Consider the following 17,492-nt stretch of genomic DNA (forward strand, 5'->3'; position numbering starts at 1 on the left):
GACCTTAACTTTTCCCGGCGAATCGAATGTTCAAATAACTTATGGGTTTGCTGCCGGTTGACGTCGTCGGACACCGCGGTGTTCGACAACGTCACCCGGCAGCAAACCTGTAAGTTATTTGAACAGTAGATGTGAACCGTCCCCTTGTTAGTCTCCCATCTTAGCTAGTTCCTCTTGTCACCGTTGCTCAACGGAAGGTGCCTTCACACGGCATCCAATAGGGAGGTGAAAGTTTCAGCCTCGATTTGTCCTAAACGCCGGAAAAGCACATCGTATTGAATTAGCATTTGGTACATCTAAGTTTGGGGTATAATCGTGTGAAATGGGGTAAAAATCAGTTACGTTTTACACGTACGCATCTCTTCTTAAGCCTTCTTTGCACCGGAGCGAATGGAAGCGAACACTAGTGAACGAGAATCCGCAGAAAACTGATCAGTGTCCACTACGCCGGCCGCGGTCGTCTAGCGGTTCTAGGCGCTGCAGTCTGGAGTCGAGCGACCGCTATGGTCGCAGGTTCGAATCCTGCCTCGGGCATGGATGTGTGTGATGCCCTTAGGTTTAAGTAGTTCTAAGTCTAGGGGACTGATGACCTCAGATGTTAAGTCCCATAGTGCTCAGAACCATTTGAACCATTTTTTTGCTAATCGTGGAGCTCCGCCGAACCCAATTCTGATGACCTCACCCACCGTGCCCAGCGACTAACTGTACTTCTGTCGACAGCATATGCTCCATAGACTTTGCACAAGCGTTTGTGAACATTCCCTACAGTTTCTCTGCAGTGAGAAATTCAATGACGGCACGATGTTTGTTACGTACATCATATACAGACCCCAATTTGAAACTGTCCTGCAGCTACGCTAACTGTCGGAAGTGACAAAAATATATCATTATGCGATACATAATTCAGAAGATATGACGTCATACACTGAGATGACAGAAAAACTGCCGCATTTCGTTTTAATTCTAGTAATTCTATTAGCAATACTATTCGCACACAGTATCCACATACGCTGCTAAATATACCTACAAAAGTATATCACTGTACGACACGGGAGATATGACGTCACAAACGGTGAGATGTGTGAGAAACTGCCGCCGCATGGAGAACATTTTCATTTATTACTTCTTCAATACTTATTCAATCCACGACACATTTCGCAGACAATAGACACATACAGCACTAGATGTACCTGCGAAGTTCTATCACTGTACAGCACATGTTGAGAGGGTACGTCGTCATAAACATTGTGCTACGTGAAAATGAAACTACAGGACGAAATTCGCTAGACATACGATGAAATATGTGTACAGTACTCCTGAAGTATTTTAAATATGTGTGAAAATACAGTTGACACGTGCCTATGTGGAAGAGGCCACGGGTAAAAAGCTCATCTAAGCCCCTGCAACGATTTCAATCAAATTTGGACAGATACTAGTCACATTTTGGAAAGAAGTACTGTAGGAGTAAGAACTTCTAGCCTCCTATTGCGGTGAATGTGACAGCTTGGAGAGAGACAGATAGGCGATGGGGAGGAGGAAATAGAGACAGACGGGAGGAGTTGGGGAGACATGTTAATGGAGGGGACAATGGACAGAGAAGGGAGGTAGAGAACGAAGGAGTTGGACAGAGACAGGTGGAAGAAGAGATAGGCAGGGACATGGAGGGGGGAAGATGACTGGACAGAAGGGGGGAAGCAAATGGAAAGACAAAGAGATGAGGACGAAATGGACATAGAGTTGGAAGAGAGGGAGATGGACAAGGAAAGGCGAGGAGATGGAAAGCGAGAGGGGGAGGAAGAGACAGACAGAGAGAGGTGGAGAAGAAAACTGACAAAGAGAGGGGGAAGAGGATATTGAGAAAGAGAGGAGGAGGAGATGTACAGAGGTGGAAGGAGCAGGCAGGAGGAGATGGACAGGGAATGGGGGGTGGAAGGCCTAGACACGGAGAGGGAGTTGTCGAGACGGACAAAAAGAGGGGAAAGGAGGAGATGGACGAATAGAAGATTGGAGTAAATATATACCCGGACAACGCCGAGTGCTCAGTTAGTAGAGAAATAAAAACAACTCTAAGTGTCCACTACAGTGGGCTACGCACCTTGTCGGCGTAAGAGGGCAGACTACCGGCGATGCTGATGTCGGTGTAGTTGGGCTGGGGCGACTGCCGCGGGAAGTGGCTCAGCACGGTGACGTTGTGGCCCCTGGCGGCCAGCTCCGAGAACAGCCGGCCCAGCATGACGAAGTGGCTGGGCGAGACGAACCAGACCGGGGCCAGGATGTTGGCGGCGCCGGCGACCGGTGCGTTCTGCAGCAGCAGCAGTGGCAGCAGCAGCAGCAGCGCGGCCCACAGTGGGCCACCGGCCTTCATGGTTGCAGGACGCTGGCCTGGTCCGCGAGCGAGTGCGGCTTCTGAGAGAGACAGGCAGAGGTTGCCGACTCCAGAGATAACCTACCGAGATAAGCTCTCCCGCCTCTTATATCGTTGTCAGTGCGATAAGCTGTCCCGAGGCGCAGACGGTCCCATATCGAGCGTAAAGGCAGTGTACCGTTACAACAATACCTACATCCTCCATCTGTGGTACATTGCGTCTCCCTGACATATGCTGCGGAACCTTTTACTTAAAACACCCTACAAGCTAACCGTTGTGTTGCGACTCTGACCTTAATGTTTATTTAAGATTTTGAAACTCCTTGCTAATCATAATGTAGAACTGTACTGGATCTGAAAAGGTCAGTTTCAAAAAGGCATACAGCCCGCGAAAAATGACTTTACTACTCAAATTGCTCACTTGACGAGTTTCAACGCCGGCCGGTGTGGCCGTGCGGTTAAAGGCGCTTCAGTCTGGAACCGGGTGACCGCTACGGTCGCAGGTTCGAATCCTGCCTCGGGCATGGATGTGTGTGATGTCCTTAGGTTAGTTAGGTTTAATTAGTTCTAAGTTATAGGCGACTGATGACCTCAGAAGTTAAATCGCATAGTGCTCAGAGCCATTTGAACCATTTTTTGACGAGTTTCGGATTTATTTCCAAAAAATTCAAATAGTTCAAATGGGTCTGAGCTCTACGGGACTTAGCCGGCCGAAGTGGCCGTGCGGTTCTAGGCGCTGCAGGTTTAACTAGTTCTAAGTTCTAGGGGACTAATGACCTCAGAAGTTGAGTCCCATAGTGTTCAGAGCCATTTTTTGAACTACGGGACTAAACATCTCTGGTCATCACTCCCCTACAACCTAGAACTACTTAAACCTAACTAACCTAAGGACATCACACACATCCATGCCCGAGGCAGGATTCGTACCTGCGACCGTAGGGGTCACGCGATTCCAGACTGAAGCGCCTAGAACCGCACGGCCACTCCGGCCGGCATTTATTTCCATCACCAGACATCTAAACTGTAAGATGTCAACAAATTTGTACATGGAATATGAAAAATGTAACAGACATTAACGAAGTGCAAAATGCATACATGGAAACCTACTCAATTGGACAGAGGGTCACGGGGTACCAGCGTTTCTAGACGTATGTGTAGCATAAGCTGACAGATTGCTAGTTCTCGTAGAGACACGGAGGGGGAAGGAGGACATGGTTGGCTATTAGACCGCAGGAGAAACAAGATGGCGCCATGAGGGTAATATCTGTGTTTTCGTATGCAAACATTTCAAACTGTTTCTCTTTCAAAGGTTAAAACTATATTGTAACTATAAGCATGAAATGTACAAATATCAACTGAAAACTTCGTGACTGTTAAGCCGTATAATCATACATAACAATCGCGAAGAAATGTTACGGTCCATGTCGTAAGGCTGAAGGAGAGTGTAAACCTATACTATACAGAAAAATAAGCGGTGGCAAATATTGTAAAGACGACTGTGATTCATTAGTAACTGATATCTATAATCATTACGAGGTAACTGGTTCACAAAAATAAACAAGGAAAAAAAACAAGACTTGATATGCACAGAAGCTCTATCTGAACAGGCCGCATATTTTTAGTAACAATACTTAAATTATACTTACGTGGACAACACGCATGGAGTAGAATAACATAGTGAAATCCAATGAAATGGAATGACTTAACTAAAAATTTATTGTGAGAGGTGAAGGTCTTGTGATGTTATGGCGTGCAGGTAAGAAATAGGGTGGTATGAGACTCAGGACGGGGGTGGGGCGGGGGGGGGGGGGGGGGGGGAGGTGGGACGTGATTGCGCAAAGAGGGCCGGGGAGAGATAGCAGAAACCGGATTCAGTGAACGTCGAAGCGACCTATTTGGCTCCATGGTAACCTGTTTTCTACGAGATTTCATGTCTCTACCAACTAACCTTTGTAACCAATGGACCGACATGAACCAAACTTCGAACACATATGACTTATTGTCTGAAAAGAACCGCTGTGAGGTAAGAACAACTTACCTATGAAAGCAGTAAGTGGTGGAGGCGGAAAATAAGTGTATCACACGACCTGTGAATATCCAGACTTTATACGAGTATTTGTGAATGAGACCAGTTAGCGATTTGCAAGGAAGTTTATACATAAGTACAAACCGCTAAGAAACGTTTTCTTGTTGACAAAATACATTTTCGATGTTTATGCAGTCAAACTGTTGCATCAGGATTGACATTTTAATTTATTAGTTCTTAACTAAGAATTTTTTTTTTTTTTTTTTTAGTCTCCCATAAGTCCAACCCCTCGTCCAAGTCGTGGGAGATGGGCAACGGCACAAAGTAGGGGACTGCCTATAGGGGCGATGTACAGCGGGGACTTCGTGTGCCCCAGGACCGCTACGGTAGCTGGGAAGGCCCTATGGGAACCCTGAAACGTGACGGCTAACGGGGCTCTGGTGAAGCTGCGATAGGCCTAGCAAGCCAGTAGTGGATAAATCAACTGCTTTTAAAAAGGGAACATGCCTCGGATCACGGAACGGATTTAAAGGAAACCGACCAAGCAATGGAAAAGGATTACGAGATGGTTTACGACTGGGCACCTTAAACGTAAGGACTCTAACTGGGAAGTTAGAAGAAATTGTAGAAATGATGGAAAGGAGGAAATTGGACATCTTGGGACTTGCTGAGACTAGGTGGAGAGGAGTTGGTGAAAAACCACTAAGTAAAGGATGTAAACTGTACTGGATAGGGAATGAGAGGGGAAGAAATGGAGTGGCAATAGTGGTCAGAGAGGGTCTGCAGGAGGAGGTGGAAGGTATCAATGATCGAATGATAAAAGCCAGAGTACGAGTGAAAGGAAAAAGCATTGAAATCATCCAAGCATATGCCCCACAGGTGGGGTGTACAAAAAAGGAGAAGGAGGAATTTGAAGATGACATGCAAAAGCAGCTAAATGGAGGTAATCAGACTATAATAGGGGACCTCAATGCACATGTTGGTACAGACAGGAAAGGATTCGAAGAGAAAATGGGACCAGAGGGCTGGGGGAACCGAAATAGAGAAGGAAAGTTGTTGCTGGAATTCTGCAAGAGGAATGGGCTGGCGATCGCAAATTCCTGGTACAAGAAGAGAAGTAGCCACAAAATAACTTGGTACAGTGGAGACTGGTCCCAAACTTCAGTAGTAGACTATGTACTAGTGGATAGGCAGATGATGAGCAGCCTCACAGATGTTAAGGTCATTCCATCTGAGGCCTTAGACAGTGACCATCGGCTGTTGGTAGCCACCCTGAGAGAGAAAAAAGATAGGAGGGCAACAGATATACAGGAGAAAAGGTTGAAGACATGGATGCTGAAAGAGGATGAACGGAGGACCCAGTACCAGACACTGATCAGGAAGAAGCTGCCAAAGGAAGATCAGAGAACAGTGGAAGAAGAATGGGGAGATTTTTAAGAGGGCTCTAGTTGAGGCAGCTAAGACTGTGTGCGGAAGAACTAGCACAAAGAGGAGAAATAAGGAAACCCCATGGTGGAACAACATATGTAAAGAGGCAGTACTTCGAAAGAACAAAGCCTTCAGAGAATGGTTCCAGACCCGAACAGAGGAAGCTAGGGTAAAATATAAGGAAAGCAAGAAAGCGGCACAGACCATAGTAAGGGCGGAGAAGAAGAAGTGGATGGAAAAATGGACAAGAATGTTAGAAGAGGACAGTGAAGGGAACAAAAAAGTACTTTACACCATGGTAAGAAATAAGAGGAACGACAGAAGCGAGTGCCTGAGGATCATGGATAATAATGGAAGAGTTGTGGAGGAAATGCATGAGCTCAAAAAGATTTGGAAGGAGTACTTTGAAGATCTGTTGAATGCCGCCAAGCGGGTAACTAACAGCGATGGAGAGCCTAAGGCAGCAGACGATTATAATAGTGGGGAAATTGATGATCTAACTTGGAATGAAGTGGAAGAAGCCATAAAGAGGATGAAAGGGGGCATGGCACCAGGTTGGGACGAAGTAACAGTGGATATGATACGAGCAGCAGGAGAAGTAGGAACCCAGTGGCTATACAGAGTGCTGAGGGTGGTGTGGAAGGAGAACAGAATTCCTGAGGATTGGAAGAAAGGAATTATAGTCCCGATCTTCAAGAAAGGGGATAAAAGGAGATGTGAGAACTACAGAGGCTATGCCACTGTGGAAAAATCTATGAAAAGGTCCTGGAGAAGAGAATAAGAAGCAGTATTGAAAGTAGACTGCAAGAGGAGCAGTACGGTTTCAGACCGGGAAGATCAACAACGGACCTCATATTTGCGGTAACGCAACTGCAGGAAAGGCACTATGAGTACGGGAAGGACTTAATCATGGCCTTTTTAGATATTGAGAAGGCGTATAACATTATCTGTAGGGACAAGCTCTGGGATGTGCTGAACGCAAAAGGGATAGATGAAGAGATAACACGAAAAGTCAGAAAAATGTATGAGGGAAGTGAGAGTTGTGTGAAAGTGGGGAGGGAACGTACTGCATGGTTCAAGCTGGAAAATGGGCTGCGACAGGAAAGTGCACTTTCGCCTTTATTGTTTATTATTGTTATGGATGAAATCCTACAGCAAGTATCAGATGCAATTGGAGATCATAAAATGAAAGCAGTGATTTTTGCCGATGACCTGATGTTATGGGGAAATCGCGAGAAGGAGGTGCAAGAGCAGTTAGATGTATGGGAGGCAACGGCAGCACAATATGGAATGCATTTCTCTGCAAAGAAAAGTGAAATAATTGTCACAACAAGGAAGAAGAATAGGCCAAATGTGGATATAACTTGTGGAGGGGAAAAACTACAAGTGGCAGAGAACTTCAAGTACCTGGGAAGCATGATTGAAAGTAAGGGGGAAACGCAATGGAAATAAATGAAAGTTGCAGAAAAGCAGGGCAGTTCTACAAATGCATTAGAGGGCTTATTTGGAGCAAGGAGGTGCCACAGAAATCCAAGGGAATTATATACCGAACCTACTCTGTCCCCATATTGGCATACGGAAGTGAGACATGGGTAATGCACAAAAGCGACAAAAGTAGAATACAGGCTAGTGAAATGAAGTTCCAGAGGAGCAGGTTGAGTGTAACAAGACGAGACAGATTGCGAAATGTGTATGTGAGGGAAAGACTAAAGGAGGAACCAGTACAGGACAGGATAGAAAAATCAAGACTGCAGTGGTATGGACACATGAAGAGAATGGATGAGGGAAGAATTCCAAAGAGGATGTTTGATCTGCAACTGGAGGGGAAGAGGCCCAGAGGAAGACCAAGAGATAGATGGGTGAAGGGAGTGAAGGAATGTGTGACGAGAAGAGAAGAGAACTGGACGAAGGTGGAAGAGGGGGGAATGGTGGAAAGACAGAACACGATGGAGAGGCTTGTGTTCCCGACAGACCCAGCCAGTGGCTGGAAACTGTCCAAGATGATGATGATGATGACTACGAATTTTACTAGTTTCGTATTTCGCAGACAGGATCCACGTATGCCGCTGAATTTACGTACAAAATAATAACATTGTACGACACATAGCTCAGGAAGTATGACGTCATAAAGATAGAACTGCTTGAAAATTAAACTGCAGGGCAAAATTCGCTGAAGATTCAGGTGAAATGTGTGTACAGAAATGTGTGAGATACGCTAAATATTTGTGAAATACAGGGCTATTACAAATGATTGAAGCGATTTCATAAATTCACTGTAGCTCCATTCATTGACATATGGTCACGACACACTACAGATACGTAGAAAAACTCATAAAGTTTTGTTCGGCTGAAGCTGCACTTCAGGTTTCTGCCGCCAGAGCGCTCGAGAGCGCAGTGAGACAAAATGGCGACAGGAGCCGAGAAAGCGTATGTCGTGCTTGAAATGCACTCACATCAGTCAGTCATAACAGTGCAACGACACTTCAGGACGAATTTCAACAAAGATCCACCAACTGCTAACTCCATTCGGCGATGGTATGCGCAGTTTAAAGCTTCTGGATGCCTCTGTAAGGGGTAATCAACGGGTCGGCCTGCAGTGAGCGAAGAAACGGTTGAACGCGTGCGGGCAAGTTTCACGCGTAGCCCGCGGAAGTCGACGAATAAAGCAAGCAGGGAGCTAAACGTACCACAGCCGACGGTTTGAAAAATCTTACGGAAAAGGCTAAAGCAGAAGCCTTGCCGTTTACAATTGCTACAAGCCCTGACACCCGATGACAAAGTCAAACGCTTTGAATTTTCGGCGCGGTTGCAACAGCTCATGGAAGAGGATGCGTTCAGTGCGGAATTTGTTTTCAGTGATGAAGCAACATTTTTTCTTAATGGTGAAGTGAACAGACCCATTGTGCGAATCTGGGCGGTAGAGAATCCTCACGCATTCGTGCAGCAAATTCGCAATTCACCAAAAGTTAACGTGTTTTGTGCAATCTCACGGTTTAAAGTTTATGGCCCCTTTTTCTTCTGCGAAAAAAACGTTACAGGACTCATGTATCTGGACATGCTGGAAAATTGGCTCATTGATGGGGACATGTTGCGCTGAGTGTGGGAGGAACTTGATTATTGGCTTGATGTCTGCTGAATCACTAAAGGGGCACATATCGAACATTTGTGAATGCCTAAAAAAACTTATTGAGTTTTTGTATGTGTGCGCAAAGCATTGTGAAAATACCTCAAATAATAAAGTTATTGCAGAGCTGTGAAATCGCTTCAATCATTTGTAATAACCCTGTATATGTGATATCTGCATACTCTGTCAGACCCATCGGAAAACTGTTCCTCCTAAACCTTTGAATCGATCTCAACCAATCTTGGTACACTTATTACTCAATGTTTTCCTGTGGAGGTAAGAATCACCATCCTGCAGTTATGGTGGGGATGGTAACTTGGAGACGGAAAGAGGAGATGTGGGGGAGGAGAGAAACAGAGCAGGCAGAGATGCACACAGATAAGGGGAGGGGGAGGTGAACAGAGGAGGAGGACAAAATGGACAGAGAAAGGGAAAAGGATGAGATGAATGGAGAGAATAGGTGGAAGACAAGGACAGAGATAGTGGGAAATACGGACAGAGAGAGGGGGGAAGAGGAGATTGCCAAAGGGGGGAGATGGACAAAGAGGGAGGAGGGAGGAGATTGACAAACGGGGAAGGACGAAGTGGACTGACAGGAGACTGGAACAAAAACGTGCTCCGTCAGCGCCGTGTACTATGCCCGTTAGTTAATACTAACAAGGAAGATTTGCAAAGGTAATAGATTCTTAATGCAAAGACGTTCATCTTACAAACACTCGTACAGTGCATATGTATGTCTCAACTAGCACTTAAATCAAAATTACTCGCCAGAAAAATATTAACCTGTAACTTCTAGTGACCTTCGACAAACTTATTTGGAGATCTGATCTGAAAAACAGAGCTGTTGACGGAACTGCATTCATCTACAAAGTAAAACACATATAATTACTGAAAGACTGAAGGGCTGCGTAAATCAAGGCAGTGACGTGTGGCACAAAGAGAGGAGTGTATCGCTTGTTTAAACAGAGCTGATAGGCAAACAGGAAAAGAAGTCAATATATGACCAAAGATGGTGGTGAACACGATTAGCCACTTGTTTGTTCCAAGAACAAAGGAAGTTTCAACGCAGTAAACAGACGAATGTCTACACTGTTGTTAAATCAGTCTAGTGTTTCCTATTCGAGATACATAATAAGTAACTCTCGACAGGAAACTACATCCAGTCTCAGATAGTACACAAAAGAGCATCGTTTACCACGTTTAACCATAAATTAACTCACCAAATCTGTTTGCTCCGTATTACTCAATGAGATAGATACCGTAAGCTACGAATGCTCACGGATGAATGAAGAACCACTTTATACCATTATCCACGTTCCCACACAACTCTGTACTTCACACAAAGGAGAGCTAAGTTCTATTTCAGTTTGAATAGGTACGCTGCACAAAAATTTACTTCAGTTAACCATGATATCGAGAAACGAATCCTTTTACGTGCATGCGCAAGGACACCCGTCAAAAGCGGGCTTAATAAAAAACTACGTTCCGATTTCACCCAGCACGTATAATGTAGCATGGTAAAGACCAAACTCAGCAACCACACCTCACAGGAGGGAATTATGCACGAGATAGGTCCGATCGAACAAGAAGTAAGGGTTCTACCGCAATGGCGTACAACGGCATTCATTGATCTAATTACAATTTTGTCGGACAGGTGGTCATTAACCAAGATACGTGATGTGGCATTGGAAATGACGTGCTGCAATGGTTTGACGAATTGTTGGCCGAAACCGGTCTTCATTGGTACCTTAATCGGATATTCATGGTTTATGCGATCTAAGTTTAAAAATAGTAGCGCGCCGGGTCTTTATTGTCCGCCAGTGTACAGATGACACCCCTTAGATCACAGTAGATCGCAGGCAGCTGATATTACAATGCGTCCAGGTACCGCAAGATATTAGTGTTTTGCTAGTATTTTTATGTAATACCGGTTCCATTCGCTGCTTCACAGTACGTGTTATGATTTTAAAGTCTGTGTTAAGTAAGGTGATAGGGCGCATTTCATGTATCCTTTTACAGTTTCCTTCTTTGAGTTCCTCTGATACAGATTCAGGCTGCCACAATTCATTAGTAAGTTGACTTAATGCTGGGGCCAAGATATTCCGGCAGTATTGATAAAATTTCGCACGCAGACCGTCGGGTCCAGGAGATTTCCGCTTCGTGGCGCTGAACATGGCCTGTTTTACATCGTCTTCACTGAACTGTGCCTCAAGCGTATCATTGTCGTCACTAGACAATATGGAAACTATTTCATTGAGTAATTCGGTTCAAAGAGCGTCACTGATCTCCTACCAGTAGTGAAGTTCTGTGTAGTAGTTACACGCTTCTGACAAGATATCGCGTTGTAACGACAGCCCCTGTTCCATCAACAACTTCTTCAATTACTGTCACATACTGCCGCCGCACTGTTCGTAAAGTCTGACACAGTGAGGCTTTTTCCTCTGACGTGAAGTCTTTTGGTTGGGATCGTGTTATCGTGCCTTCCATTTGTTTGCGATTCAGATTTGTAATTTTCGCCTAATACTTCTTTACACAGCGATAAGCATCATCAGCTGTGATGTCGGTGGCGTGGTATAGTTCACGGAGACTTGAGAAATAAAATTTTATTATTTGTCTGTCCTAATAGACTAATAACTTCTTACTGTTTTTCTAAGTTTCTGTTCGGCTCTATGTAGCCACCATTTAATAGTCGATCTGTACTGGGTTTTGGAGCGCTTTACTTGCTCCGATGACCGTTGGATGTCTGCACCCAGTTGTTTGTCTTGCAACAGGCTGATGTTCATTCTCCGGTAGTCTCTTCCGTGAATCACTTCTGGCCGTTGGAGGTTCATGTAGCATTGATGGGCACTGTAATGAGAAAATCCAACTGGAGCAATACCGCTCTTCACTATATTACGGCCGACAGCGGCAGAGACGTATATGCGGTCTGTTCGGCTGGCCGAATTGCAGGCTATATGTGTGTGAATGCGACGCGGTTCCCGTGTATTTTTTGTCAGGTGTCAAGTAGTTTCAATCCATAGACGAGGTGGTCGAGATTTTCCCATTTATTGAAGTTCAGTGTTCGATTTTTTGCTGAGATAATACAGTTACAACCTCCGCTTATGATACAATTGGCGGCATACTCATTAATCAAAAAAGGCACGTCATTTTTATAAAAATAAGAACGTTCCTCTCGGGGGTTACTGCCGGATGCTGCGTATAAGCTGACAACATGAATGCAATTGGCTCGACAGGATATGCCCCGTCCATTTGTCAGCCGTATTATGTTCGAGTGATGGATACCGCCTCGTAGTAGGATTGATGTTCCTATTTAGTTTTGCTGATGTTCGTTCTGTTCTACGCAGACATCTTGTAAGAGAGCGTCGTCTACATATGTGACGTATACGAAGTCTGTATGCGCTCTGAATATTACTTCACTCTGAATTCAGTTAATGTTAATCATTGTTATGATGTACGTGAAAGTATCGGTCATTGAGAAGGAAATATAGCCGAACCACTAAATGCCGCTCTGTCCACACATTGACATTAGCACATACAGTTCAACATAAAAATACGGTTGCCGGCCGGAGTGGCCGTGCGGTTCTGGGCGCTACAGTCTGGAGCCGAGCGACCGCTACGGTCGGAGGTTCGAATCCTGCCTCGGGCATGGATGTGTGTGATGTCCTTAGGTTAGTTAGGTTTAATTAGTTCTAAGTTCTAGGCGACTGAGGACCTCAGAAGTTAAGTCGCATAGTGCTCAGAGCCATTTGAACCATCTGAGAAATACGGTTGGCCCTCATTTCTGTCCGCTTCACCGTCCATCCTCCAAGAATCACCCGGTGGTATGCTTCGATTGTCGTCGGAGTCCTTGGGTTCCCAGGTGGCAGTTGCGGAAGTTGCCTTAGTTTAAGTTTGGCTGTTTTTCAGTTTTTCGGTCACTTGTTGGGCTACCGGCGTTAGTTGTTCTGCTGCCTGAGTTGTTCTTCCGCGAGCAATGTGAAGTATCTTTTTGTCAGGCGAGGAAATCTTTCTCGGACTCGGATATGGGCTTTTTACAATTTTTTGAAGTAGGAACTGCTTGTTCGGTGACACTCGAAAGTTCGTGACACGTCAGAGTGTGATCTGTGCCATTGTCTGTAACCTGTGGTGTCATTTGTCGGTCGTTGTCGTTTGTGGTGTTACATTTATTCAAAGAGTCGGTTGCAGGAGCGTTGGATGTGACAGCAGTGTTGTGCGACGGTGCACAAGATGTGGCTTCTTCCCGTGCAACAGATTCTTTCGAAACTGAATCATCTATGAAGCATGAGGTCGGACTGACTAAGATCAGGAACATTAGATTGCGAGGTTATTGAAATGCTTGCTTGAACGTAGGACAAAAAAAATGGTTCAAATGGCTCTGAGCACTATGGGACCTAACATCTGTGGTCACCAGTCCCCTAGAACTTAGAACTACTTAAACCTAACTAACCTAAGGACATCACACACATCCATGCCCGAGCAGGATTCGAACGTAGGACATTTCCACGTCAGCGCTCACAGGGAGTGCACTGGTTTGCGACACAGTTACGAGAGCTTTGAAACCACACATATTGATAAAGGATGGTATGTGAGATTGTAAATCGTTTTCAACAGTTCTCACACCATTATCCACTTTTTAGTGCGTGTTACCGCCCCACCGGTCGGCAGTTACCATGTACACTACTAAATTTAGAAAGGGCCTGTTTAGTGTGCGCCAGGCCTAGTTCTGACCGTAACCCAGCGTAACCAATGGTAACGTGACTCACCTCGCCTGTGCTTGTACTCGGCATCCCCATTCGCCATTTTCATAATCCTCTGGCAGTATTCATCGTTCCTCAATTTCGCGGTGTATACATTACTCAGAAAATCCTGTGCCATTCCAAAAACGTCTTCTACATCTACATTTATACTCCGCATGCCACCCAACGGTGTGTGGCGGAGGGCACTTTATGTTCCACTGTCATTACCTCCCTTTCCTGTTCCAGTCGCGTATGGTTCGCGGGAAGAACGACTCGCGGGAAGCCTCTGTGCGCGCTCTAATCTCTCTAGTTTTACATTCGTGATCTCCTCTGGAGGTATAAATAGGGGGAAGCACTATATTCGATACCTCATCCAGAAACGCACCCTCTCGAAACCTGGGGAGCAAGCTACACCGCGATGCAGAGCGGCTCTCTTGCAGAGTCTATCACTTGAGTTTGCTAAACATCTCCATAACGCAATCACGCTTACCAAATAACCCTGTGACAAAACGGGCCGCTCTTCTTTGGATCTTCCCTATCTCCTCCGTCAACCGACCTGGTACGGATCCCACACTGATGAGCAATACTCAAGTATAGGTCGAACGAGTGTTTTGTAAGCCACCTCCTTTGTTGATGGACTACATTTTCTAAGCACTCTCCCAATGAATCTCAACCTGGCACCCGCTTTACCAACAATTAATTTTATATGACCATTGCACTTCAAATCGTTCCGCCCGCATACTCCCAGATATTTTACAGACGTAACTGCTACCAGTGTTTGTTCCGCTATCATATGATCATACAATAAAGGATCCTTCTTTCTATGTATTCGCAATACATTACATTTGTCTATGTTAACGGTCAGTTGCCACTCCCTGCACCAAGTGCCTATCCGCTGCAGATCTACCTGCATTTCGCTGCAATTTTCTAATGCTGCAACTTCTCTGTATACTACAGCATCATCCGCGAAAAGCCGCATGGAACTTGCGACACTATCTTCTAAGTCACTTATATACATTGTGAAAAGCAATGGTCCCATAACACTCCCCTGTGGCACGCCAGAGGTTACTTTAACGTCTGTAGACGTCTCTCCATTGAGAACAACATGCTGTGTTCTGTTTGCTAAAAACTCTTCAGTCCAGCCAAACAGCTTCTTGCGGTACTGGAACTTCAATGTGTACTTTCGCATTTGAGATTCCATTTCAAATCAGATGGTAAATATCAAAACACGTGCAGAAATAAACGCCATTCAGCAGCGGTGGCGGGAGCGCTGTGGCCACACAGCCAAAAGGTACGGCGGCGCGACCGCGGCTAGGGGCTATAAAGAGTTTATTTCGTGATTCAGCAAATTATTTATTTTCCCACGGTTGGGCCTTATCATGTTACATCAGAGTAAAAAAAAATGGTTCAAATGGCTCTGAGCACTATGCGACTTAACTTCTGGGGTCATCAGTCGCCTAGAACTTAGAACTAATTAAATCTAAGGACATCACGCACATCCACGCCCGAGGCAGGATTCGAACCTGCGACCGTAGCGGTCGGTCGGTTCCAGACTACAGCGCCTAGAACCGCACGACATCAGAGTAATAACTGTCACGGTCAATGGTACATAAAACGTAAGAACGAAATAAGCTTAGCATCATGTGTCACTGCCAAGTAACATACAGTAGTTCAAATGAAACATCGACGATTCATAGACAGAAGTGCCACTGTGCAGTATAGAAGGTAAAAGGAAGAAATACGCAGTGAGACGAATGACACTTTTATTCAAAGACGGTAATCACAGTGAAGTCACTGGAATTTATGATGGTCCCCCTGCACATTAGGAAAAGTGGGACGTGGTTTTCAATAGGGCTTGTGATCATCACGGTCGGCAATAATGAGCTCCCACGCTCGCCACTAGGTTCGTGAGGAGTTCATGAGGTTTGGTGTTCCATCCTCCAACAGCGCAATTGACATCTGTTGGATGAACGTTGGCGCATATGGAAGTGCAGCAATACGTCTCTGCAACGCAACCCGCACGTGCTCGATGGCGTTTAGGTCTGGGGAAAGCGCGGGCCAGTCAATTCGACGAATATCTTCTGGTTGCGAGAACTACTCCACAGTTCGACACGGCCGCGCTTTGTCAGCCATAAATGCACCCGTGAAAAGACGTACGTGGGGAAGTTGTACAGTATCACAATAACGCTGACCGGTGAGTGTAGCGTGTTCAAAAACAGGAGGTCAGTACCCCTATGCAACATTATGCCACCCCACACCATGACACCTGGACCACCAAGACGATAACGCTCGACAGTGTTACTGGGTGTATCACCTGTTCCCACCTCTCGCCATATGAGGGTACGTCCAGCATTTATGTTTCAAAACATACAAGCACATCGAAAATGTTCAAAGCATGTTGTTTTGTGAGACTGCTTTTCACATTTGTATGTTATCTTTTACTGCATTATGCACGATACTTACTGAAATATATAGCATTATAGTGTCTCTTAATTGTTGATTTCATGGTTTATTTCATTTTATTTTAGGATGGAGGAATCTCTTTGACGGTCTTTTGATCAACTGGCTTGGTTCAAATGGTTCAAATGGCTCTGAGCACTATGGGACTTAACATCTGAGGTCATCAGTCCCCTAGAACTTAGAACTACTTAAACCTAAGGACGTCACACACATCCATGCCCGAGGCAGGATTCGAACCTGCGACCGTAGCAGTCGCGCATTTCCAGACTGAAGCGCCTAGAGCCGCTAGGCCACACCACCCGGTGTTCAACTGGCCTGTGGCATATTATGCACATCTCACGGGGCTATACAAAACTTTTTGCTCTACCTACAACTTTTGTATTTTACGTTAATCGACAAACTGCACTTTTCCGGGCCCAGAGTAGTGTGGGTTCTAGCAACACTTTGTTGTTAATTATGCAGCCTGTGATAGCTGTGTTTGTAACATTCGAATTTTGTGATATTCTTTTCTGACTAGACCTAAGGACGATCTGCATTGTCCCCCCGGCTTTCAGTCTGCTCTGCCACCAGACCATCTGGTTATAGGTTGAAGAGTTCCGGTCTCTAAAGTCCGTTGCACCTCGAACCCACTCAGTGAAACGTGTTTTTAGCATTGTCTTGTATACTTACGGGGTAACCGCCTCGTGGAAGGCGACAGGCGTAGTCACGAATAGCTCGAATCAGCCCAGCACTTGCAGCTGCCCGCTCAGCACAGGTCTCGGAGAGCACTGCGCAGGCGCGGTCTCTGGGAGCCCCACACGGCTCACTGCCCCTCCCTTCACGGCGCTGCCACCGTCCGGGGACGGCACTCATTTAATCAGTGGCTGAGTTCCTCGATTAGCGTATGCACGCACACACACACACACAAACGATCTACGCTTCTATGGCGCGACTCCCATTGGTAAGGGCTCTGTGTGCAATTTTTGCGCAGCCACAGGTCTGACGTAAAAATTAAGCTGACATTGGTGAGATGGTGTTCGTTCTGAGACAATTCCTTAGTCTGAGTTACATACATTCAGGGGCAAACTTAATTGATTTGTGACTCCCTGGGGAAAATCCGTCCTTCTAAGAAACCCCTCCCCCTCCCCCTCACCCTACACATCCCTCACCCCCTCAGAAATAACTTGCCGATACAATAACACCTTCGATATCAAATTAATTGACTATTTAATTAAATCGAAAAATTAACTAACCCCTTCCCCTCTGGTAAACGCTAACGCCCTTGCTGCAGTGTTAATACCGGTTCCCGTCAGATTACCGAAGTTAAGCGCTGTCGGGCTGAGCTAGTACTTGGATGGGTGACCATCCAGTCTG

At 45.6% G+C, this 17,492-nt stretch overlaps 1 protein-coding gene across 1 annotated transcript in view; it reads right to left on the minus strand.

Annotated features, from left to right (window-relative positions):
• Positions 1-16,925, minus strand: part of LOC124616010 (UDP-glycosyltransferase UGT5-like) — a 105,927-nt gene extending 89,002 nt beyond the window's left edge. The window contains exons 1-2 of the mRNA XM_047144226.1: positions 16,809-16,925; positions 2,096-2,406 (exon numbers count right to left, since the gene is read on the minus strand). Coding sequence (XP_047000182.1) covers positions 2,096-2,365 — 270 coding nt within the window. The 5' untranslated portion in view covers positions 2,366-2,406; positions 16,809-16,925. The remainder of the gene's footprint in view (positions 1-2,095; positions 2,407-16,808) is intronic.
• Positions 16,926-17,492: the final 567 nt, after the last annotated feature.

Source organism: Schistocerca americana, chromosome 5 (genome assembly GCF_021461395.2).
Source record: "Schistocerca americana isolate TAMUIC-IGC-003095 chromosome 5, iqSchAmer2.1, whole genome shotgun sequence".
Taxonomy (NCBI): domain Eukaryota; kingdom Metazoa; phylum Arthropoda; class Insecta; order Orthoptera; family Acrididae; genus Schistocerca; species Schistocerca americana.